General features: G+C 40.8%; 1 protein-coding gene across 4 annotated transcripts in view; it reads left to right on the forward strand.

The window, feature by feature from the left end:
• Window positions 1-608: 608 nt before the first annotated feature.
• LOC124615914 (protein misato) overlaps window positions 609-26,500 on the forward strand; it is an 87,937-nt gene continuing 62,045 nt past the window's right edge. The window contains exons 1-3 of one of the 4 annotated variants that reach the window (XM_047144091.1): window positions 609-753; window positions 6,250-6,330; window positions 8,717-8,936. In XM_047144091.1, the coding sequence (XP_047000047.1) occupies window positions 673-753; window positions 6,250-6,330; window positions 8,717-8,936 (382 nt within the window). In that variant the 5' untranslated portion in view covers window positions 609-672. The remainder of the gene's footprint in view (window positions 754-6,249; window positions 6,331-8,716; window positions 8,937-26,500) is intronic. The other 3 variants (XM_047144093.1, XM_047144092.1, XM_047144094.1) reach the window with 3 other exon arrangements.

Consider the following 26,500-nt stretch of genomic DNA (forward strand, 5'->3'; position numbering starts at 1 on the left):
TCAGCATTCAAACTGAAACGACGTATTCATGTTGAGTAGATAACATAACAGAACGCAATGAGGAAATGCTACTGGCATAGTTTTCTTTATTTGCTACAAGCACGAGCAATTGTAAACGCATCAATGCTAAAACTTTCAACGACTGCTATATCTTATCCGTAGAGGGTATAACGATAGCCATAGCAGGCACGTTTGCCATCGCTTCGTACACTGTAGCAGTGCAGTTCTCACCGCTAGCGTTCGGTATGGATCTGCAGAGCGTCGCCTGTCGCTAACGTCAAGAAATTTATCAAGGACATCCGTTATGTACCGATTTTCCTGTGCTTATTAATAAAGTTTATCATTGTTGGTTCTCCAATTCTGATATTGTATTTAGACTTTTGTATTAGGGGTGGTATCTGATAATTTCACTTTCTTCTTTTAGTCCCGAACTAAGAAATATGGTGTTGTGTGGGTTCTATCTAGTATGTACATATCACCATATAAAGTTTACAACGCCTTCTATTCCGGTCCGCTCCGTTGACGTCTAGTGTGAATCGACCTTTATTGTATCCAGTTTCGATAGGTTACAGAATGGTGTGTAAAATATATGTGAGCAAAGAAAGACTTTGACGTTGAGTTGCATGTTGATGGGGGGAGTTTTTGTTTGAACTGCGAATTTTAAAATTCAGCATGACATCTGGAAAGGAAATATTGACAATACAGTTAGGTCATTATGCGAATTTTGTGGGTAGTCATTGGTGGAATATACAGGTACTTTCTAGCAAATGAAAGAAAGAACAATGTTTTATAAAGTGGTATGCTGATCATAGGAGATCAATATTTGTTTTGGAAGACATTATAATCTGAGTCCAGTTCGCCATCAGTCGAGACCGTCGGTATATGTAGTTAGCATACAATACTTGGATTATGACGTGCGTTTCTTCGTAATTTCAAAAAAACTCTTAAATAATAAAAGATATTGCAACAGAACACATTAAAATTATTATGTCCTGGTCCCAACGAATGTCATGAAAATTCCAACCCTCTGTCCATAAGCGTTGATATCTTCAAAAGTAAAACGGGAAGTTGTGGTTTTACTATATGACTGATGCACACCTAGATTTTTGTTGTTGTTGTCGTCTTCAGGCCAGAGACTGGTTTGATGCAGCTCTCCATGCTACAACTATCCTGTGCAAGCTTCTTCATCTCCCAGTACCTACTGCAACCTACATCTTTCTGAATCCGTTTAGTGTATTCATGTCTTGGTCTCCCTCTACGATTTTTACCCTCCACACTGCCCTCCAAACTTATTTTTACGCCCATAAGGCAGACTGAATTATTCACTTTTCCTCCACTCGCCTAGGAGAAGTTAGCCCTACTACTTTTCCTCACCCACTCCAATTATAAATGTTCCCTGCATACTCCATGGAATTTGACGTTGTTGCCTATGTATGGCAGCACTAGCTCTTTAGAGAAATTTCTAACCATAGGTTGCAAATAAGGAGAGTCATGTTGATTTGGATAAGTTGATAGCCAAGTGCTTAGCCCAGGTGCACTTACTGCCGCATTATTGCTGTTGCTTCAGAGTTAGCATAGTTTGGAACAACTATCTTATTCAAAGACGAAGATGGTGTTTCAATATTTCTCCCTACATATTTTAAATATCTGCCCCAGTTTATTTTTTCATAATGCCTGAGCTGCAAAACATTGTTACATTGAGAATACAGCCAACAATTACTGTCTTTTGTAAGGCTTAAGATGTCAAAAATATAGGCCTAGTCATGACGGAACACAATGACAAAAAGTATCCTATTGTGTTCTGTGACTCCCAAGCCCGCCAGTTATGTGGATTCCCAAATTCTCTTTGTGAAATTAAGATGTAATGACATGCCACAGAAATTTACTTACATAAAAGTTTAAATTGACATACTGCACTACAGGAAAACAACTTAAACTTTGAGTGGGGAACCATAAATTATGAAATCACACTAGGTGTTGTTCTGAGCCCATTCCTCTGTGAAAATCACACAGCCAAGCTTCCGATTATTTAAAAAGATTCTCCACAAATAATGTTTTCAAATGTCATAAACATATTTACCAAGGGACCAAATACAGACATACTAAAACACAATCAGAGGACATCCATATCCACTTAGACCTGCTTTACTGTAAACAGTTCACAAAAAATGTATATCTGTGCAGTTTAAAACTAGAAAAATTAGCCTGTCAAACAACGGAAAGTCCAGGATGGAGTGATAAGCGAGTTGGGGTGGCAGTCATTAAAACAAAATTTCCATCACCAACTTTCTCCTCTGTAGGTAAAAATATTGTACTGTTACCAGTCTACAAAGGGAGAAATGATGTAATGGAAATAAGAGAAGTAGTATCTTGTACAGAAAAACTTAAGTGTTAATTTCTCCCATGTGGTCTTAGATAGTGGAGTGGTAGAGAAATAGTCTGAAAGTGCTTAGAAGACCCATCTGCTAGGCACTTAATTGTGAATTGCAGAGTAGATGTAGAAACTGTGAAAAATTCCTTTGTGGTTCAGCTGGATACCAAGCAAAGCTTGTGTCAATACACATAAAATAGCCAAAAAGCTTAGTTTTATGTGTTTTGCACTAAAAAGTGTTGAATTGAAGATGTGAGTTCTAGTTTATTTATATAATTTCTCTTCCAGCTGTTTTACGCTAGTATTGTCTGAGGCAATGAAGCTAAATTAAATGAAGTTTTTAGCCAGCAAAAACAAGCAATAAAACTATTCTGTAAAGCTGATAACCACCAGTAACAATACCATTCTGTAAAGTTGGTAACCACAGATATTGCAGGGGCCATTTGAAATATGTTGGAATTCTTACACTCACTTCTGATTCATATATTACTTTATGGTATTCTTGGTCATAATAAAAATACATTTTCGATTCATCCATCGGTAATGTGACTGATGAAAATAATTATTGCATAGATTATGCTGCTTTGTTGTAGGCTGCTGATTCTGGTGCAAAATGTGTCAAGAAGTTCCCATAGCACATAAATTTTTTTTAAAAATTGGGTATCCCCACAAATTAAATAAAAATTTAATATTTTATCTAATAAGCACCCTTACAAATTATCTAGATTCAAGCACTGAAGATCCTTGGTAGTTGCTTGACAAGCAGCTATGTTTGCTGTAATCAAGCATTAGTTATGACTGTTGTTCCATGATAAATATACTAGTTCTGTAGATATTAAGATTGCACTATATTCCAAGGAAAATTACTTCATGATTGACATTTCAGCGAGTCAAGCAGTATGTGCCAGCTGGCATCTAATCGTAGCTCTTTCTTGAGTGCCACATGTTCATTGTGTAGGTATATGCAGAACCTTTTGAAGCATGGTTGGCTACACCCTGGAAACATTTCCCTCCCACCCCTTCAACCTGACAGTCATAAAGTAAATTTGACTACAAGAGGTAAAAAACAGGAACACGTTGAAACTGTTGAAACAGTTGCAGTTTTTCAAAGTAGCAGCTTTCTTTCTAATTTTGCTGTCTTAAACGTCACTTGAGTAAGCACTTGTAGCAGATCAGTATAGTAAATTTTAATTTATCTGGCAAGCTGTCATTGTTTGATAGCTAGTGAGAATTATGTATCAGAGTGTTTTCTGTGGAATGGAGAATATGCTGTCAGGGTTCCCTCAAGATTTAGTCATTGGCCAGTTATTCTATCACTGTATATCTGTTTCACATTTGTAACCACCACTTGTATGTTGATGATATGTGGTTGTTTCTAAGTGCCAGCTCTAAGAATATTGTTACCTGTTACAGTATCAAGATTAACCCAAAACTTTGGCCTCAAACTGTGTATGTATATACATATATATGTTTTTTTTGCTGTCCTCAGGATGAACATCTAAATTAGGTTGCAAACTGCCAATTGCAACACCATGGATGAAATATCTGTGTTTCCTGTAGTGTGAGTTCCATACTTAGAAAAATATTTATATCTGAAATAAAAGATAAAAACTAGTCCAGAATCTCCACCATTTTGATGAAGTACAATACAGCACAAATAGGGAAAATTCCAGGTGACTCAAGCTTGCTTTGAATGTGTGTGTACAATATGTTTGCCTTGTTATGCTCAGTTACACCTGGGTAAGCAACACAGTTCTCGTAAATTCTGTGCTGAGAGTTTCACTGGACTCCCTAGCACTTTCCATTCCATAACTGCAGCACAAGATCTGTTTTGTCTATTGTCTTATAACTACCGATGCATAACTCTGAATCCTTCTCTTAGTTGCACATATACAGAGCTAATTGATGGATGCAAATTAAAGCCACCTGACAGTTGAGCTCGTGGTGCGTCAAACAACAGGCAGGATATTTAACTTTTAACTTTATAAACAGTTTGTTGTCATTCACATTTCTCTTGTTATTTTGTTGAAAGATTTCTTTTAAACCAATCAACTAATTAAGTTCCTTATAATGTCTTATACACAATAACATCCCTCATCTTGAAATTTTCAAGACCAGCCAAAGCTGCATTTATACTCATCATATTACCCACAGTTATCGATCCATTACCATGGCCAACAGATCTGTGTGAGCAATACTGAAAGAAAGCTTCCACCTGCAAAAACATAAGGGCCAGAAAGGATAGTGCCTTTAACAGTTTTACTATTGATCCTCTTTGAGCCTGATGTCAAATCGATGCTATTGATAAGCTTGTAGGCAGTAGCCCAATGATCTGCACATCGATGTCGCCTGTAACACATGACTAAGTAGCTCTGTTCAATGCAGTTGCCTGTGCAGCAGCCTTGAGTATACTAAATCACTGCCCATCATTTGACACATTCCACATCCTTGTGACTAACTCACTACCTGGATCTACAGAATACAAGATAAATAAATAAATCAGCAGTATTTGGTGTCTCATACCATAAGTAGTGCAAGAAATAAGGTAATGCTAAAGTGCTGACACACTTGGATTTGTTTCCTTTAATTTGGAAGTGTTTTCCATGAACCAATGTAATATTTTGTAGACACTGCAAACAGAATAAAATGGTGTGCCAAACAAAAGTTCAAACTGTTGCTGTTGACATACTGTGTTATACATCCAGTCTGTCCTATCACATGTTACAGATTGAGAGAAAGCTTCAGCCTGCCAGTGCTCTCACTTTTCCAAGTCCCACAAAGGCTTTTATATTTCATTTGAGAAAATATTTGGAAGAGAACAGCTTCCTTATGGACTAAAGGAACTTCCACTTTGATTCGAAACGTGATCTGTAGCAAGTTTCATTTTATCCAACACTACTACTACTACTACTACTACTACTACTACGTGATCAGGCCCAGTGGACCACATGCATCTACAAGTTTCCTCCTCCACTGTATTCTGTCCATTGCTGCTATCCACCATCCGTTCACACCTATTGACACTTGTTTAAATCTTCATGGAGACCATCCCTCCAATGCTTCTTGGGTCTCCCTGGCGGTCTCTTTCCAGAAGGTGTGAAATCCAGAAGCTTCCGAGGCCATCTGTGATCCTCCATCCGGGCCACATGGCCGGCCCACTGCTTTTGTTTGGCTTTGACAGTTCCTGCTGTGTTGGGCTGCTGGTATGGTTCCTCAAGCTTTTGGTTGTATCTGATCCTCCATTCCCCTATATCTGCATCCAGAACCGGACCGAAGATCTTCCGAAGCACTTTTCTCTAAAAAACAAGGAGCTTATGGAAGTCCCGTTTCTGGATACTCCATGTCTCACAGCCATATAGAACAACAGGCTGGATCAGGGTTTTGTACAGTCGAATCTTGAACTGTCTGGAGAGATATCTGGACCGAAGCAGTTGTGCTAGGCTGTGGTAAGATCGGTTTCCTGCTTGTATTCTGGCATTGATCTCTGCTTCACATGATGAGTTCTCAGTGAAAAGTGCCCCTAGGTATTTGAATTCTTGCACTCTCTTGTAGGACTGGTCCCCAACCTGCAAAAGGATATACTATATTGATTTTAGATTCGTGGAAATGGCAGCAATCACATAACAACCAGTGCAGTTCATTCTAATTTTCTTTCATTATTTATGTTGTAATACAAGTTTTCTGCTCTTTTGTGGCCTAATTTTTTTACATCACTGTGATGTCCTCTGACATTTCTTTTATCATTATCATATGTATTTATATTGATTTTAACATGAATTATTTATAACAACACATTTCTTTACAAATTTAGCCTCTAATTTTATAGAGGAAACTGTAGGTGTTTTTCTGGAGTGCAGTCACGTCGTTTTCTATTGCAGGAAATGGGTTTTGACTACACTGGTGCATCAGTATCAGACATAAACCATGATGTCCTTTATAGAGAAGGTAAAACAGACAAGGTAAATTTATAGTTGTTGCTATATTCTAATTGGTGCAAAATTTGAAATATTAGTTTAAAAAACATTTCTATGAACGCTGAAGCTATATGTCTCTTTGGAATAATCCACTTTTGCAATTGAAATCAAACAAATTTAGGAATTGTATGCTCAATTTTTTTCTGGTAATACATAGCACAGTATCCTTTTCTTTCTTTTGTAATCTTTTCATTATGCTTATATGATTGGCACTGCAGAAGCTTCTCGTAATAAAAAGTAGGGTACAATGGCACATTATTTCAGAAAGTCATGAGAGATTTGTGTGGGTAAAGAAACAATGTTCCCATTAGTTGGACTTATTTTCATAGAGTGATAATAAGGAAATGAAGAGAGGCTTGGACAAAATTTCTACTTGGTTAATGAATGGCAGCTCTCTTTAACAAAAGAAAGAACTGAATAATATATGATTACAAGGTTACTGATGAACATTTCACATCACTTACACACTTACTTAAGTGTAATGCTAAGGAGTGATGTGTAGTGGAATGATGAAGCAAAATCAGTACTACAGATGGAGAGTGGAAGTCTTACATTTGTTGGAAGGATCCTAGGAAAGTGAAGTGCACCTGTAAAGGAAATCACATACAAGACAGTAGCATGAACAATTGCAGTATTTGGAGTCCTTATCAAGTAGGCAATGACAATAGACATTGAACAAAATCAGGTATGTTCTGCTAATACCGTAAAAGATCAGTACAGCCCATATTAAAATGTAAAAGAAATGCTAGGGGAATTTAAATGCAAATCCGTGGAAGAAAGACAACATAATTCTTGTGAAACCTGGTTGAGTAAATTTAGAGACCTTGTATCTCCAAAAAGGCTGTGCTATCATCATGCTGTTACCATCGTGTTATCTTTAGTGGGGATAGTGAGAGTAAGAGAGAAGAGGGCATGTACAGAGTCATATAAACAGATGTTTGTCCCTCACTCAGTATGTGACTGGGATAAGACAGAAAATGACTGACTTTTGTATGAAATATCCTATGTCATGTGCTATACAGTTGCTTTTGGAGTATATATGTAGATGAAGGTCAAGCACACTTGCTGTAATCCTTACATTAGGGTCAAGAAATGTGTATTGAACACAAAATTAGCATCTGTAACATTTGCCCATTAGCTCACAAAACCAAACAATAATTGTTCCTGGAATTCTAAGCACAACTTCTTTGCTGTGCATGGATATTGCAATTATAATATGAAGCACAGATTCAAATACGTCTAAGAGTAGTGGAAATCGCACCCTCATCAAATAGAAGAACATCACGAAAATGTTATATCAGCTCATGGAGTGCAGATTGCAGACTTGTCATTACAGTCACACATTAAGTTGGAACACAGCTATCAGTGTCCAAACACAAGTCCAATCCAGTCTAGTTACACAACAGCAGCAGTTGAAGTTCACTTCATAGAGGCAGATTTGGATGATAGCAGCTACTGATGGAAAAACTGAGAGAGAACCAGCCACTTTATTGGCTCACTATGGAATGCCATCCCTGCATTCTGCTTTTTCTATTGTTTGTTTCATGTGTACATTCCACTTAAGGTCATTTTGGATAGCTACTTCTAGATATTTTATGGCAAACACTGTTTGTAGCAGTTTCTCGTCAGTAGTGTAGTTGTACAGCAATGGCTTTCTTTTCCTATGTATGCACAATATGTTTAATTTGTTAATGTTGAGGGTCAACTACCAGAGCCTGCACCATTCATCAGTCCTCTGTAGGTCATTCTGCAAATTGTTTCTGTATTCTGGCATTTTATGTTGTTGTGGACAACCACATCATCTGTGAATGGTCTTAAAGAGCATCCAATTGCTTTCTACTATATGCCTGTTTACTGGTCAGTGCTTCTTGTGTTCACTGAAGTGCAGTCTGTAGTCATACCACTGTTCACCTTTCCTCAAGCTTTCTCACTTCAAATTAAAATTAAAATGTTTATGCATTGTAATTAAGTTTACCATCTTGTATGCTCAACATTTAAAAAAATCAAGAGTTTTCTGTTGTGATGTTACTATGAAATTTTAACAGTTTATGCAACATTGTCTGTCTTCCGAAACATTGCTATTGCTTTCATATTTTCAAAATTTTGTTCTTAATATCTGGGAAACATAGTTAATCTTCTAGATTCATGTTATAGTATTTTCTTAATTTTACATTTGCACGAAGTAGGACAAACAGAGACGGCAATTTTCCACATATTAATAGAAAATAAATGTACTTTTGTAATTTAAAAACAAAGGATTTTAATATAAATGTTCAAAATTACTGTTTTTAGTTTTACTATTTTGAGCTAATACATGAAGCTATATGCTTGTAATAGGTCTTATGAACAACCTTTGTTTTGTTTGTTTAAGGGGTATGTGACATTTACACCAAGGCTTCTATTAGTTGACTTGAAAGGCAGCCTACGCCATCTTCCTGAGCAGGGAGATTTATATGAAGAGGTTCCTGACTCCAGTAATGTAAATGTATTATGGCCTAAAGAGAAACTCGATGTTATACAAGCTCCAAAGCCAGAAAAAAATGAATTTTTAGAAGATTTGTCTAAAGAGCACATGGAACCAGAAGAAATTCGTAAGTTTATACTTATTTAACAGTACTTACATAAAAATGGCAGAAGAGGCATGTCCTCATTGAAGAAACACTCCCACATAACTGACTTTCCCAATTTTTCTGATTTTGATCTGTTGGCATTACTTGGTTTTGCACATCTACTGTTACTCCGGGAGTGATGAATTTTGAATTCTTTACAATGAAAATTTAGCTGAAATATGACTGCATAAGTCAGTAAAAAAAGTTGTATATTTTACAGAACTGTGAGAGAAGGAAATACAAGGTGTACATAAAGTTTGGGAACACTTTCAATTATTTATTGCACACGAACCAAACATTGTACAGATATCATACATATATCATTTTGAAGAGAAAACCTGGATGTTTTTTCCATGTATACCGCCACAGTATAGTTTGGCAATTTGCCGGTAGTCAGCACTAGTCGCAAACATGGCAAGTTCAGGTGCAGAGCGAGCTTCCTGTGTGTTGGAGTTCGAAATGACCTTCCCAATCACCAGATTTCACTCTGTGTGACTTCTTTCTGTGGGGACACATTAAAGATCTGGTGTATGTACCGCCTCTACCACGTGATGTAGCAGAGCTCCGGGAGAGAATACGGGAAGCAACTGCCACTGTCGACAATGCCATGCTGGGACGGGTATGACAAGAATTTGATTGCCGTATTGACATCTGCAGGGTCACTCATGGTTTGCATATCGAATGTATGTAAAAAAAAAATTCAGAGTTTCTCTTCAAAATGCAATATGTATGACGTCTGTACAGTGTTTACTGTCCGGCCATCCTGATTTAGGTTTTCCGTGATTTCCCTAAATCACTCCAGGCAAATGCCGGGATGGTTCCTCTGAAAGGGCACGGCCGACTTCCTTCCCCATCCTTCCCTAATCCGATGAGACCGATGACCACGCTGTCTGGTCTCCTTCCCCAAACCAACCAACCAGTGTTTACTTTTTGTGCAATAAATAATTGAAAGTGTCCCCGGACTTTATGTTCACCCTGTATTGCATAAGTTGAATGTTGCAGGCTGTTTACAGACAGTGTTGTAGTCTGTTGAGTGCTTAAAATGCCAGGACACTGTAATGAAATGTAGGAAGACATATAGAGGAATGACAGTTGCTGCAATGGCTGGCAACTGTCAGTCACTCTTAAAAACAAATCTCCACTCCTGTATGCTTCTTAAAAGTGAACATTGATTTCTTTCTCGGTAAGAAGATTGTCTTTTGAAATGCTGTCCATTTCCATCAACTGAAGCCTTGACTCAGTAATTGGTTTTCAGCATGGAGAGATACATAATGAGTAACAACAATGTGCTGTTGCTAGTTTGGTACTATGTATTCAGTGATGATATGTTTATGAAGGAATTTTTGGAAATTTGTGGTAAGGTCTTATGGGACCAAACTGCTGAGGTCATCAGTCCCTAAGCTTACACACTACTTAATCTAACTTAAACTAACTTATGCAAAGAACCCCCCCCCCCCCCCCCCCCCCCCCCACACACACACACACACACACACACACACACACACACACAAGGGAGGACTCAAACCTCCGATGGGGGGAGCCACGCGGACCGTGGCAAGGTGCCTTGGACCGTGCAGCTACTCTATGCGATGATGAAGGAATAACTTCTATTTCCAAAGATGAATGTGTTAGTATCAGTAACAACATACAGTGATTTTATTTTTGTAGTATGAATAATTCTTTCAGTTGAGTTCTTTTGATGTGTTGTGGTTAGAGAAGTGATTGCTACACTGGAAAATATAGATATGGTTTACAGTTTGCTAAGTGTTTTTAATCTACTGCAAAATATTTCACCCCTGCTGCATTATGCACATTTTGTTGTTCCGGATTTGCATGGTGACTCATTAGATGTGCATGACTCTACTTATTATCTTTGCTATCTTGAAAGTAGCCTTTGTAGGTATAGTTATTTCATATATGTTGTTTATAAAAGTTTGTGATCACTATCAAGAGTAACTAGTAGCTCTTACAATTAGTCATTTGTGCGTTACTATTTTTCCAGTGTCTGTGGTGAAGAAAGATGGCATCCAAATGTAACGTGTACAATATAATTAATTTTTTGATGTGTGCTAGAAGCTGTACACTATCTGATCAATAGTATCTTAACTCAGCTATATCATATGGAATTGACCACTAGATGTGATGAGATCCAGAGAATGGATCGAACAGGAGAGCTCACTGACTTTGAATGTGGCCTAGTCATTGGATGTCATTTGAGTAACAAAGCCATCAGGGACATTTCAGCCTATCTAAAGAAACCCCAGTTGACTGATGGTGATGTGACTGTGAAGTGGAAAAACAAAGGAATGACTAGCACAATGACTGTATGTAGGCAGTAAAAAAGAAAAAGAGTACAGTGGTTGAGCAGCTACTCATAAGCCATACATTTCTGTAGTCAGTGCTAAGCGATACTTGAGGCAGTGTAAAGAGTGACACCATTTTGTAGTGAATGACTTGAAAATGTATTATTTGGAGTGATGAATCACTCTGTACCCTGTGGCAATCCAAAGGAAGGATCATGTTTGATGAATGCCTGGAGAATGTTACTTGCCATTATGTATAGTGTCAACAGCGAAGTGCAGAGGAGGTGGTGTTATTGTATGGGAATGTTTCTCATAGGTAGTGGTCCCCGTATTGCACTTAAGAAAATCTAAATGCAGAAGGAAATAAATACATTTTACAGCATTGTGTACTGTATGGGGTAGCGGAACAGTTCAGAGATGATGATCGATTATATAAGGATGACACTGCAGACTGTCATAAAGCAGTATCTGCATGGTAACCATTTGTGGGCAATAACATTCCTAGAATGGACTGGCCTGTCCAGAGTTCTGACCTGAACCCAGTGGAACACCTTTGGGATGAATTAGAACATTGACTTTGCTCCAGACTTTAGTGCCCGACATCACTACCTTCTCTGGTTTCAGCTCTTGAGGGAGAACAGACTTCTAAGGTATTCAGACTCCTTATTGAAAATGCAGCAGGATTTAAGCCATCATAAATGCAAAGGGTGAACAATCCCATATTGATGTCCACTAATAGGTGTCCAAATACTTTTGACCAGATGGTTTACATGTGTCCTCATTCCAGGCCTGCTGGATGTATATGTATGATATTTGCAAGTAATCATATGTAAATAATTATAACTTCTGGTTTACACAACTTTTAGGCAACTACCTCAGATAGGAAACACAGAAAGTTGAAATGTAAATGGATATCTATAGACAAATAGAAGGAATAGCTACTTGGAACAATGGCTCAAAAGTGAAACAAGGTTTGGCAAGAAAAGAGTCAACATTGACTATTTGATGTTTCAGTGTAAATTCACATTCTGGAATGTTACTAATAAGCTATAGTTAACCGATGATTATTAATAAAAGCTAAAAGTTGAAGAATCATAGGGTGCAGCACTGAATAAAATCTAGTTCACAGAACATAGCCTCACCACTCAAATGACAAAAAGCAGAATATCAGAAAGAAGTTCATGGTATAAAATCATAGTTAAAGTGTTAGTTGAGCAGTGGGAAAATTTAAATGATCAAGCATTGACTGATAAATAATGGTTTGAGCTATCAGTTGAAGAATTCAACCAAAGGGACTGCTTACCACCAGTATGTGTGACAAATATTGATGGAGATGAATGTGGCATCAACAGTGTCAAGAACGGCATTTGTATGTTGTGGAGAGCCTTACTCACAGAATTCTGAAACCCCAAATTCCAGTATGAGCTGAGAAAGATTTCTTCTTTCAATGTTCATATTATATAATAACCATGAAGGTAAAAAACACAAAATTCAGCCTTACATAAAGTGGTGTTGACAGTACTTCTTTGCATGTTCCACTCTATAATATAATAGGAATGGATTGCAGCAAGCTGGAAGGGAGGGGTGGGCGGGCATGATAGTGAGGCTGATGATGATTCTGGGCTATATTCCCTCCACCATACATCGGTGACGTTTCAGGAATAGGCATAGACCTAGATCTGGGAAAGGTGAAGGGAATTTATTTCTTCCCAATACTTTCTCCATGAATATTTCACTTTATGAGGAAGTCGTGTAAAAGTTTGAAAGCTAGTGATTCAGGATATTTTTTCCTGCTTTGTATGTCTGTTTGGCTGTGTTTCCATTTCCGTTATTGGCATATATACTGTTCTAACTAAGAACATAAGGAGACACATGGCCTTTAACCTTTTAAGTGGGCATGACAGATATATTCGTCCATGCTCTGCTATTGCACAGTGGGTTCAACGGATATATCCGTCCACTGCGTTCTTTGGCTAGTAGCTAGTGGGAATGACAAGTTATCGACCTGCTGTTGACACTGTGGTGTCAGTTGAGCTTTGTCCACTAGATGGCGGCTCTTGTCACGCAACACAGCATTTTCTAGGCTAGTTATAACATTGTCCACCCGAGCGTGCATCGAGAAAATGCGTCTTGTGAAGCAGCCACAAAAGCGCGCCTTTTTTGTCTGTGTTTACCGCAGTGTTAGTGAGTGATCATTTGCAATGGCGAAAAGAAGTCGTTTATCAGATTCGGAGATTGAGAAGCTGCTTTTAGAAAGTGACGATAATTTCAGTGACAGTTCTGAAAGTTTTCAAGGTACAGATGTTGAGACTAGTGAAAGTGACTTCGATTCAGAAACACTTGACGACAAGACACTACTGCAGCAGACGGTACCTAGTGAATTTGTGCGTGCTAGTTCAGTTCGTATTCAATATTTGTTCAGTGGTAATAGTGGTACAGTTGTGCCTCTAAAACAAAACAATGTGATGAGTTGTTTTATGTGTTTTGTGGATGATGCTTTGTGCACAATGATAGCTGAACAGATGAACTTATATACAGAACAGTTCGTAGCTTCTCATCCTAATTTAGCAGAACGCTCCAGGGTTCACAGTTGGCAGAACACTACACGCGACGAGGTAAAAACACTTATTGGAATGCTTGTACTTCAAGGAATTCTTCACAAACCAGACCACAAAATGTACTTTTCAAAGAGGGAATCAGTTGACACACCTTTCTTCAGGAAAGTGATGAGTGAAAAGCGGTTTCATCTTCTATTGAAATTCCTCCACTTTGCTGACAATGATCCACTAGGCACTATCAGCAGAAAACTATTCACAATTCACTCCATTATGGAGCATCTGCGGCGTAAATTCACATCAGTGTACATGCCAGAAAGGAACACCACCGTTGACGAATCGTTGTTGCTCTGGAAAGGACAGCTTGGATGGAAGCAATATATTCCATCAAAGCATAGCAGATTTGGCATCAAATGGTACGAACTCTGTGAAAGCAGTTCCGGGTATGTATGGGACTTTATTGTTTACACTGGAAGGGACACTAATTATGGTAGCCATTACCCAGACAAAAAAATAACCTCTCGATTTGTTTTGGAGCTTGCACACGATCTACTCGAGAAAGGCCACTGTATTTATCTTGACAACTGGTACACCAGTACAGATTTGGTGGACAAACTAACCAGCAATAACACCGATGTTGTCGGCACAATGTGGCAAGACTTCGTAAAAAAGGAAAAACTGAAGAAAGGGGAGTACATAACAGGGTACAAAGGCAAGCAGATGGTAATGAAATGGAAAGACAAAAGAGACGTTGTTATGGTCAGCACCTTCCATGACGATACATTTGTAAATGTAAACTCGAAGAAGTTGTCGTTGACTACAACAAGAATATGGGGGGGAGGGGGGGGGGGGATAGGTGCGATTCTCAGTTACAAAGCTACCAGATGGCCAGAAGCAGGCTGAAAAAAATACTATCAGAAGCTTATCTGCCACTTGTTGGACATTGCATGCGACAATGCAAACATTCTGCACAAGAAGCATGGTGGCGAACAAAGTAGAATGAGCTTCCCGATTAGTCTTGGTGACCATATCTTCACCACATCAAGGGACGTCAGCAGGACGCCCACCTTGAACACCAAAAGCAACACGCCTTACAGCCAGGAATTTTCCAGACTTTCTGCCACCCACAACAAAGAAAAGACCAACAAGGAGGTGTGTGGCGTGTACGAGAAAAGGCCTTTGCAAAGAGACTTCATACTGGTGCGCAGAATGCGAAGTTACCTTGTCTGCAGCACCTTGTTTTTAAGTGTTTCACACTGAAAACTATATGCAATATTGTGAACATACAGTTTTGTTAACTTCTGCAATATATTTTATTCATTTCCACCCAATATCAATTTAAATTCAACAGTGAAAACACGAAGGAAAATGTGAGAACAGTGCGCATCACCACCACGAATGTGTGCGCTGGTGTGTATTACCCACTGTGGAAGAGGCGCGCGCGCGCGTAAACTACCCACTTAACAGGTTAAAGAGATACAATTTGCTGGTTCACGGAGTGACATCAACCAGAATAAAATGAAAGTAGTTTGCACATCTCGGAACACATTTAACACTTAATTTCCCAGAGGTCTGTGCATGCCTGTATAAAGGTACTATCCATGTCAGGTGTCACTAGTGTAGCACTGCTTATGCGCGGCATACATGATGACAGCGGTTCATGACCAGGTTGCCTCTGGTGGCTGCCTTGGGTAGTTGTGAGCATGCTATTTGACTTCGCAGAGCTGGGGGCGGCAGTCAAAGGTGGGGGGATTTCCCAATCCACCTGGACTGGTGTGTGCAGATGAAAATGATTGGGACAAGGGCCACCCACAGATTCCAGGATGAGCTGTAGACATGACTGGCGATGAGGATGGGACCCATCTGGATGTTAGAGTCTATGAGATGGCACGCTGGTATGATTAACAATGATAGCAGACTGGAAATGAGAGGCTCTGTCTATGGACATCTGGCTTCCATCGCCTCTGATGGCAGTGCCTGCTCAGTGCAGTGGCAGGTGCCAGCACAGGCTGCAGGAGGAAGCAGGCCTGCCGTCAGTGCTGACAATTTCCCCACTGCTACGGTAAGCAGGCACTACAAGGCCTGCTCAACTCCCAGAGCAGCCAAGGCCAGTGATGAAATGAGATGTCACATCCACAGCCTGAGGAGGGGCCCTGCGCTCATCCTGTGATGCAATTTGTTCTGGTGGCATGCCATGAGGTGATATACGGTGTAAACCATAAAGACACAGCAACTGCACCAGTTGTGGATGATGTGCAGAATCCAGTGAGGCTGCCATAGAAATGCCCTATCCCAGACTGGTGTGCCTGTTACAAATGTTGATGCGACTGGTGCCACTGGGGGACACCTGCCCAACAACAAAAGGCTGAGTAGTATCCGTGGCATGCAGGAGCTCAGAGGGCAGATGGAAGGGAGGTGCTGTGATATGACAAATGCTATTGTGCATAAAGAAGTCTTTGAAAGATTGAGCCACAAACTGAGTAGAATTTTCCAAAACGGATGCAAGGCAAGCCAATTTGGAGCATATCTTCAACACTTCATCAGGGCCTTGACAGTCACGTGTGCTGCCATGGACAGAGGACAAACAACATAAGGAAAATGAGAAAAAGCATCTATTGCCAATAACCAGAAGTATTCAAAAAAGGACCGATGAAATCAATGTGATCTATTTCACAAGGCTGTGTAGGGGCCATCCATGGCGACACAACAGTGCGCAGTACCACCTGCTGACCCAAACACTTGCGTCAGACCACGAAAAGGTGTTCCACCTTGCAGTCAATGCCTGATGCCCAACCGAAACACATGGTGGCGCACCCACAGTTTTGTGTGGGAGTTCTCCCCCTAGTGACCATGATGTAATAAGTGAGGGAGATCTCGCTGTAGAGCTGCTGGAACCATGACACGGGGAGTAAACCCTTCCATCTACAGGAGACTAACACCATACAAGAGAAATGGCGATGGTGCAATGCATAAAAATTCCAGAGCAGGTGTGGCACAGTGGATGGTCGGACCCGTCATGTTGTATCATGCATATGATCCCCCAGAACACTGGAGCCACTGCCATAGCAGAGACGATATGGGAGCTAGTGACTGGGAAGCCATCCGCTGTGTGCCTTGCTTCTGTATCCAGTTGAAAACAAAGCAGTTCCCCCTCACTGAATGAAGAGTCATGGCCCATGGAGAGCCGGAACAGAGCATCTGTGTTCACATGTTGTGACTTGGGATGAGAATAGGTCTCATAATTTTACTGGTACAAGACCAGAGCCAAACACTGAAGATGATGAGTGGCTTTGTCTGGGAAGGATGCCATAGGCAAAACAGAGAAACCAAGGGCTTTATGGTTGCTAATTAAATGGAATTTTGGACCTTACAAGAAGACATGAACATTTTTGAATGATTAGACAATAGGAAAAGCTTCTTTTTCCACCTGAGAAAAATGTTGCTGAGTCAAATTAGATTTTTTGATGCAAAGTTAATAGGCTGGTCAGAGCCATCTGAATGGCAGTGGGACAGGACCACCACCGCCCCTCACTCGGATGTACCTGTGACCAGTACCAGTTGTTTGCTGGGTTGAAATGTTGCAAGACACTATTTGGGACAAAGACAATCCTTAAGCTGCATAAAAGCATGCTCACAGGCAGAAGACTGAACAAATGGAGCACTTTTCTGAAGCAACAGGTGCAGGGGGTGGGTGATAGTAGCAGCTCTGTGAATAACCTTGTGATAGTATGCCACTTTGTCAAGGAATGACTGAAGTTTGTATAAATTAGACAGATGGGGAAAAGCCATAATGGTGGTGGCATGTTCTTCAATGGGGCGCACACCCAACCGGGAAATTTCGTGACCCAGATAAACAAAGGAAGGCTGAAAAAAGTGAGATTTAGCGAGATAACATTTGAGGCCCACGACCTGTAGAACAGTAAACAAAGAACAGAGGTTCTGCAGGTGACCATGTATGGTAGCAGCTGTCAGGACAATATCATCAAAGTAGTTAATACAGTGAAGGCAACAATCATAACATGTTCTAAAAAATGTTGAAAGACTGCAAGAGCACTAATGGCCCCAAACATTAGTTATTGATATTGATAGAGGTCGAAAGATCTATAAACCACAATCAACTGTTTTGATGTCTCATCCAACAGAATCTGAATGTAGGTTTTGGCCAACTCAATTTTTGAAAAGAATTGTCCCTAGCCAACTCCTTCAGGTGAGGTAGGGAGTAAGTGTCTATGACTGGCCGTGCGTTAATAGTGACATTGAACATGCCACAGAGCTGAAGTTGACTGGATATCTTCTTTACAGTCACTAAGGGCATAACCTATTCATGTGAGGAAATTGGTCTAATCACTCTCAGTGACACAAGGGCTGGTGGAGGGCTTGAGGGCAATGTGTGTCAGGAAATTGTTTGCACTACCTAACTCTGGGGCAAACAGACCGAAAAGTCAGAAGGAATCCAGTTTATGATAATGTACTTGGTCTGAAACCAGATGCACTGCATCTGTGACAGAAAAACCAAAAGTAGGAAAGGCATCTAATCCTAACGAATTGTCATCACTGGCATTGTTAACCACCAAGTAAATAACAGAATGAACAGCTGACTTGTAAATGGTGTCACCCATGAACTGGCCAAGAATAGAAATATGCTGCTTGTTGTAACATTATCAACCAATGCTTCACACATCTGCAGTGTGGAACCAAGCATGGCATGCATCTGTTAGTTGAGTAGGGACACATTGGCCCCCTTGTTGACTTGTGACTTGTAGGGTTTATGGCTTATCCATCATTCGCACTTCAATGAAAAGTTTGTTCTGGCATGGAGATAACACCAAATACAATGATGAAACAGAATGAATACGACATCCTTCGATTCCTACAGTGAATCCTAACGGGAGGGGGGGGATATCGATGTACTGCTGCTATGTGAATTTTGTTTTAAATGGCAAGAGGTCCACCACTGCTTGGGGCAGGCTGCCTGCTCGTGCTGTATGAAACGAGGGGCATGAAAGAAGGGGTGTTCACTGTTCCTGCTACCAATGACAAGTTTGTCTCTGTTGGCCTGGTTGGCTTGTTTGTACTGCAACTACTTCCTCTTCCCCCAGCACACTATGCTCCATGCAGCAGGGCTGCATGCCGGCAACAACAGTGACATCACTCCAAGCCTCTAATTGGTGGCCTGCGACGCAGGAGACCTTGAATGACTGTGCAGTGTTAAAAACCTCTTCTGACATAGGGTCCTCAAACTGAAGGGCATATTGATGCATCTTCTTATCTGGGGCGAAATGAATGATTGCATCTCTGACTGTGATGTTTGCATAAGACTCTTGATACTTAGCCTTGATGAACTGACACTTAGGATTGAGGCTGAGAAGCTCAGCCACCCCAGCTCAGTACACTTGCTGTGGCTGTTTGCAACATTGGCAGAATTCAACATGCACAGCAATCATAAATGTTCGCTTGTGTTGATATAGGAGGACAGAAAACTACATGTAACCAAGACAGAGCAAGCCTTGTTCTTGCAGAGCAGCTAACTAGCACAGTAAGTCATACATGCAAGGGGATATCCATCATAAGAAAAAAGCCTTACAGACCTCGTTGTTAAACACCTAGAACACCAAGAAATGTAGGTGAAGTTACTTCTTGTAAGCTTCCGAGTCTTTCGTGGGCTCGTTATTGGGGGAGGGGGGGGGGGGGGACATTGGTGAGTGAAGAACTGATGGCTATGCCTGTGTCAACGTAGCCAACAACCACCATTTATAGTATGAAGGCTTTCACGACCGGATGACATATCTTCTGGTAAACCTTCCGGGATGTAAGGTCGTGGTCCATGAAACTCTGTAACTCTGGTCACGCCCACTTTCTACGATACATAAGTCGCTCTCAGACGTCCGACCCGTCAGTCGGCAAGACTCACCGGAGGAGAAACACCCCTCTGAAGATGTCCAGCGCAGCTCTGGATGAAACATTAGGAGCTGAAGAGTTTCATGGACCACGACCTTACATCCCGAAAGTTTACCAGAAGATAACCACCATTTATGCCTGCTGCTATTGCAGAAGTGACTGGAGTAAGAGCTAGGTGGCAGGAAACTACAGAATCCAAAACACACAAAAATCCTGGCTTCAATGTCGCTGTTTGTGTTCTAACTAGAAACACAACGAAACACATGACCATAAGATAGATGCAATTTATTGGGTAATGGAGTGATATCAACAAGATGCAGTGAAAGCGTTTTACAAATTTGAACACATTTCCCTGGAGGCCTATACATGCCCTGCTAAAGATGCATTCCGTGTCAGGTGTCCCTAGTGTAATGTTGTACACGCATATTGGAGATGGTGACAATTGTCAGTGACTGGCCGGCCCCTGGTAGCGACCTCGGGTAGTTATGGCCATGCCATTTGAACGTCAACATGCATGATGCTTGCTGTAGATCCCTGTTGGCAGTAGGCGTAGTAACTGGTGATTTACTACATATACCATCTCCTTCAGTGTCATATAATGTTCATACTTATCCTTTAGTTTCATATTTTTTATTTCTTAAGTGTAAGAGACTTCAAACTTCAATTTTTCATAGTCTCTCCCAGTTTTGCAACTGTGAAAATGTTGACCATACAGAGAAAGAGGGGCAATCTGCTGGAAAAGAAAGAACATCCAACCACCATCTTCTTCCTTATCCTTTTGGCAAATCACATTTTAACTCATAATTATGTCTCATTCGAATACCAAACTTATAGATTCATGGAACTGCAATGGACACTCATATGGAAATTTATTTGTTACTTCCAGGAAGTCTTTGCATTCACTCAGTGCACTAAGCTACCTTTGTCTAGTTCAGACTCATTGATGACATCTTCCTAATCTGGATGTGTGCCAAGGACAGCTATTGCTTTTTCCTCCAACTACTCCCAAATCCACTTCTCTTGGTCCATGTCAACTCATTGGATGTTCCTGGATGTTGATCTCCTCTGAGATGGCTCACTTCTGTCCATATCAAATACACAGGTCACTAGTGATGCTTCCATTCTATGGCCAAAGTCTCTCCAGCATAACCTTGTTACTTATGGCTGTCAGATCTGGAGTGGTAAGTAGGAGGTATCCAAATATGCCATTAACCGTGCTGAAGCATCTAAAGATGGTCAGTATCCTGGGCAATGAGTCTAGAAACAGGATTCCCATGCCATTTCTTTGTATGACAACAATGAACCTATTGTCATTGTGAACCAGCCACTGACATACTCTCCTTACCATCCAGTACGCCCTAGGCCTTGAAAACCTGAGTCACATCTTTCACCAGAGCTTTGACTACCCATTGTTGTGTCATGATCCATAGGATAATCAACCCAAAATAATATTCTATTGCCCAGATAACTTATGCAACATTCTATTCGATCCCTGAGCCACCCTTGCATCTAATCCTGCACCTATAGAGTATTCCTTCATAGATGACCCATTTGTAAGACCTTTCCCATGAACTCCCCCTACCCCTCCCTCCAATTGCGATCCAGTCACTAGTATTTCCTTTCCTATCACATTGGTGCCATGTGTGAAAGAAGCCATAACATAGACCGGCAGTGCAACATTATATGTAGGTTGGTGAAGTAACCATCTTCCAAACTATGTCTAAAAACAAACCCCAGACCATGCAACACGCCTCAGTACCAATAACTACAACAGCTGCTGAGTGTCTGCAACATTTAGAACCACTATCTCTCCTGCCCCATTCCCTTACCCACACTTTTTTACTCAGTTTTGTTGCCACTATTCATCTTTGAATCTGGGCAACAGAGAGAGAAAATGAGTGTGTGTGTGTGTGTGTGTGTGTGTGTGTGTGTGTGTGTGTGTGTCCACCCAAGCGTACACAACACGTCTGTCAGCTACAGGTGTTGTTGTTTGCCATCATTCTTGTTACAGATAATTTGCAGCGGCACTGCCTACTGATAATGACAACAGAATTGATTGCCAAAATATTGTGATTGGTGCATTCTAACACCTGGGTGTACACTTGTGAATTATTTTATTATAAAATATGCTAGGAGAAACTGAAGAACTACATTATTTTTGTTTATTGTTCTAGCCTGGTCTTTAGAGGTTTCATCATTGTCTAATCCAACTGACCTTTCTATGTTAGTTTGGTTGCAGCAGGACCTCCGAGTTATGAATCAAATGTGATTTTTTAATTCAAAATCTGGTGCATTCAAACTATGATAACAGTCATCACCTCAAGTGATATTTCAAAGTAGAATGATTGTATGTCATCATTCACAGTAATGTGCTGCAACAAAATAAAGATGTAGAACAATATGTGCACTTCTAGTTTCAGCCTGACTGTGGATACACCCATATTTTAGAGGCAGTTGCAGAAGATGATAAATAGTGATGTTTTTAAAAGAAAATGATTATCCAGAATCGCCTTGCACTGCACAGCCCAGCACAGATGAAAATTGATAAGAAATCAACAATAGATAAAATATGAAAACTAAGGAATTTAAAAGTGGCAGCAAGTTAGAGGTCATGGAAGAAAGGCTGAAGAAAATGGTGTAGATATGACAGAGAGACATACATCAGGCACAAAATAAAAGAACAGTATAATAAAAAATGGAAGATTAGAAACCCAAGTATCAACACATACTCCAAACCAAAACAAGAATATACAGGAGGCATGGAAGATGGGAAAGAAGGTAACACACAAAGTAAAAATTGATTTCTAACTGAATGAAGCCAGGTTAACAAAACAGATATTAAGACTCACAGGGAAATGAATTCACAACAGCTTGTATTAGAGAAATAAAGAAGACCATTCATTATAGAAACAGCATGTGAAAGTTTCAAAAACAAAAAAAAAGAAACATTCTACAGAAAAATTTTTACTTAGATTAATTCCTAAGCAGAGAATCCATAAAGCAGTCATAGTATTGACCAAAGACAGAAAGTGACAACATTTAGTGATGACAAAAGTGTATTAAGAAAGAGAAAATATCAATGGAAGAGAAAGATGTAATCCTTGTTTAATATCAAAGTAATAAAAATGCAGATGGGACCTCAGTGACAGAATATTTATTTTATTTTATTTATTTATCAAATCATACATAGACAATACATATTATACAGATGTCGTCCAAATGTACATGTAAATTTTATGTGAGTCATTACAAGGAGGTAAACATATAAATATATACATAAAGTTGACACAAATAAAAGACACTTACACATAAGCTTTTGGCCTCAGCCTTCATCAGATAAAGAAACACCTACCTTTCATTCACACAAGCAAGCATATCTCACACACACGACCGCCAACTCTGACAGCTCGGACCAGACTGCAGCTATCACATAGAATGTAAGCAGTCATCTGGCAGGAGAAGGGATAGTGTACAGATGGGGGAGAGAGAAGCAGTGTCGGTGGAGTGTGCAGGGACTAGAATGGCAACAGTCAGGATGTTGGGGGGCAGGGAGGTGGGGAAAATGGAGTAAAAAAAGGAGAGGGGCAGGGAAAGATGGGTGAGTGCGTTCACAGAGGGCAGCGAACAATAAGGGTGGGAGATGGGGATGGGAAGGAAATGATAGGAAAGAGAAGATGCAAACTGTTGAGTAGATGGTGTGGGGACGGAATGTTACTGTAGTTAGAACCCAAGATAATTACGGGAGCAGAGAATTTTTTGTAAGGATAACTTCCATCTGCACAGTTCAGAAACGCTGGTGGTGGAGGGAATTATCCAGATGGCTCGGGTGGTAAAGTAGCCATTGCAATCAAGCATGTTATTGTCCAGATGCATGTTGTGCCACAAGGTGGTCTAGTTTGCTCTTGGCCACAATTTGACGGTGGGCGTTCATCCTGATGGACAATGTGAAAAGCTGTGCAGTGATTTCAACAGAGCTGGTAAATGACATGGCTGCTTTCACAGGTGGCCTGGTCCCTGATTGGGCAGGATAAACCTCTGACAGGAGTGGAGTAGGAAGTGCTGTGTAGGCGGATTAGTCAGTTCTGGCACCTGGGTCTTCCACAGGGATATTATTGTTGTGACAATGGTTTGGGATTTGGACTGGCATAGGATGGACTAGGGTGCTGCAGAGGTTGGGTGGGCAACAGAACACCACTGTTGGAGGGGTGTGGAGGATTTGAGGTAGGATGTCCCTCATTTTGGGGCATGATGATAGGTAATCAAAGCCCTGGCGAAGGATGTGGTTCAGTTTTAACCAGTCTGAGGTGGTACTGGGTGATAAAGTGGGCATCCTTTTATGGCTGGTTCTTTAGGGTGGTGAGAGGATTGGGAGTGTGAATGGAGACAGCACAGGAAATCTGTTTGGGGCTAGGTTTGGGGACAGTGCCTGTATATGAAAGCCATGGAGAGACACTGTGCATACTGGGTAAGGGAGTTCTTGTCACTGCAGATATGCTGTTCTTGGGTGGCCATGCTGTATGGGAGGGATTTTTTGGTGAGAAGGGAATGACAGCTGTCAAAATGCAGATACTGTTGGTGGTTGGTGGGTTTAATGTCAACAGAGGTGCTGTATTCCAACCTGGAGTTTCCATTGTTCAATATAAACATAAAATATACAAAGCCATACAATCCTAACTGAATCAGTTCATACATTCAGGCCAGAGGAGGTGCAATGTCATGCTGATAAGTGGGCTCAGACTGTCAAGTTCATTATAAATTTGCATAGATTTTGTAATCACTGAAATAAAATCACATATCCTCTCAATAAAATTTGTGTGTATACAGGTAGACACCATTATATGCTTGTTCGTTATCCATGTTTTTGCTTATACATTATTTTAGTTTTAAGTCTAGTGCTGGCAGTTGTTTACAGTATGTGGAAGCACTAATGCATCTTCTGTCATGTTTGTCAAGACATGAATCATCAGTTCAGATCAGTAGAGGTGTGAAGTTGCACTTGACAGGATCTGAACAAAAATGTTGAATATAAGGAAAGAAAGTGTGCCTTTGGAGGGAAAGAAGCATGTACAAATATCACATTCTAACAAAGAGATAGAGGGGCTGGCCAGTACTTACCTCAGCCCAGTACTGCCGATAGATACATAAAAAACAGAACCGAAAATTTACGTTCCTAGCTTTCGGAACAAATGTTCCTTCATCAGGGAGGAGAGAGGGGAAAGAAAGGGAAGAAGGGAAAGTGGATTCAGTTACTCACAACCCAGGTTATGAAGCAACAGGGAAAGGAAAACAGGTAGGGTAGCAAGGATGGAGGCATGGTTGTCAAAGGGAAGCCAAAGGTATTCTACTGTAAGTACTGTGCCAGCTTCAAACCAAAGAGGATGCATACAGAAGTAAAGAGGTATACAGTATAAAGATAAACACAACTATGTAGGATGAAAAGATGCGTGAATGGCTAAAGAGGAAAGGAAAAGAGGAGAAGACTGAAGAGTAAATGGGAGTGAGGTGGTTTAACGTAGGTTCAGTCCAGGGGGATGGCGGGATGAAAGGATGTGTTGGACTGCAAGTTCCCATCTCTGCAGTTCAGAGGGACTGGTGTTGGGTGGGAGAAGCCAAATGGCACATACGGTGTAGCAGGTTCCTAGGTCCCTAGAATTATGCTGGAGGGCATGTTCTGCTACTGGGTATTGGACATCTCCTAGGCGGACAGTTCGTCTGTGTCCGTTCATACGCTCATCCAGTTTAGTTGTTGTCATACCGATGTAAAAGGCTGTGCAGTGCAGGCATGTCAGCTGATAAATGACACGTGGCCCTGCCTTGAATTGTGTATGTTTTACCAGTAGCGGGGCTGGAGTAGGTGGTTGTGGGGGGGATGCATGGGGCAGGTTTTGCAGCGGGGTCGGTTACAGGGGTAGGAACCGCTGGATAGAGAAGGTAGTCTGGGAATATTGTAGGGTTTAACAAGGATGTTACGGAGGTTAGCGGGGCGACGAAAGGCAACTCTGGGTGGTGTGGGGAGAATTTTGTCAAGGGATGATCTCATTTCAGGGGTTGACTTGAGAAAGTCATATCCTTGGCGGAGTAATTTGTTGATGTATTCGAGGCCAGGATAATATTGTATGACAAGGGGGATGCTTCTGTGTGGTCTGGGGGTAGGAACATTGTTGTTGGACAGGGAGGAATGTATTGCTCGGGAGATCTGTTTGTGGACAAGGTCTGCAGGATAGTTGCGGGAGAGGAAAGCACTGGTCAGGTTATTGGTGTAATTGTTGAGGGATTCATCACTGGAGCAGACACGTTTGCCACGAATACCTAGGCTGTAGGGAAGGGAACGTTTGATGTGGAATGGATGGCAGCTATCAAAGTGAAGGTACTGTTGTTTGTTTGTGGGTTTGATATGGACAGAGGTGTGGATGTGAGCTTCAACAAGATGAAGGTCAACATCCAGGAAGGTGGCTTGGGTTTTGGAGAAGGACCAGGTGAAATTCAGATTCGAAAAGGAGTTGAGGTTACGGAGGAAATTAAGGAGTGTTTCTTCACCATGAGTCCAGACCACAAAGATGTCATCTATAAACCTATACCAGGCCAGGGGAAGCAGCTGTTGGGTCTTCAGGAAAGCCTCCTCCATGCGGCCCATGAAGAGGTTAGCATAGGACGGAGCCATCCTGGTTCCCATGGCCGTTCCCCTGATTTGTTTGTAGGTCTGGCCTTCAAAAGTGAAGTAATTATGGGTTAGGATGAAGTTGGTAAGTGTGATAAGGAACGAGGTTTTTGGAAGATCTTCGGGTGGGCA

Source organism: Schistocerca americana, chromosome 5, assembly GCF_021461395.2.
Source record: "Schistocerca americana isolate TAMUIC-IGC-003095 chromosome 5, iqSchAmer2.1, whole genome shotgun sequence".
In the NCBI taxonomy this organism is placed as follows: domain Eukaryota; kingdom Metazoa; phylum Arthropoda; class Insecta; order Orthoptera; family Acrididae; genus Schistocerca; species Schistocerca americana.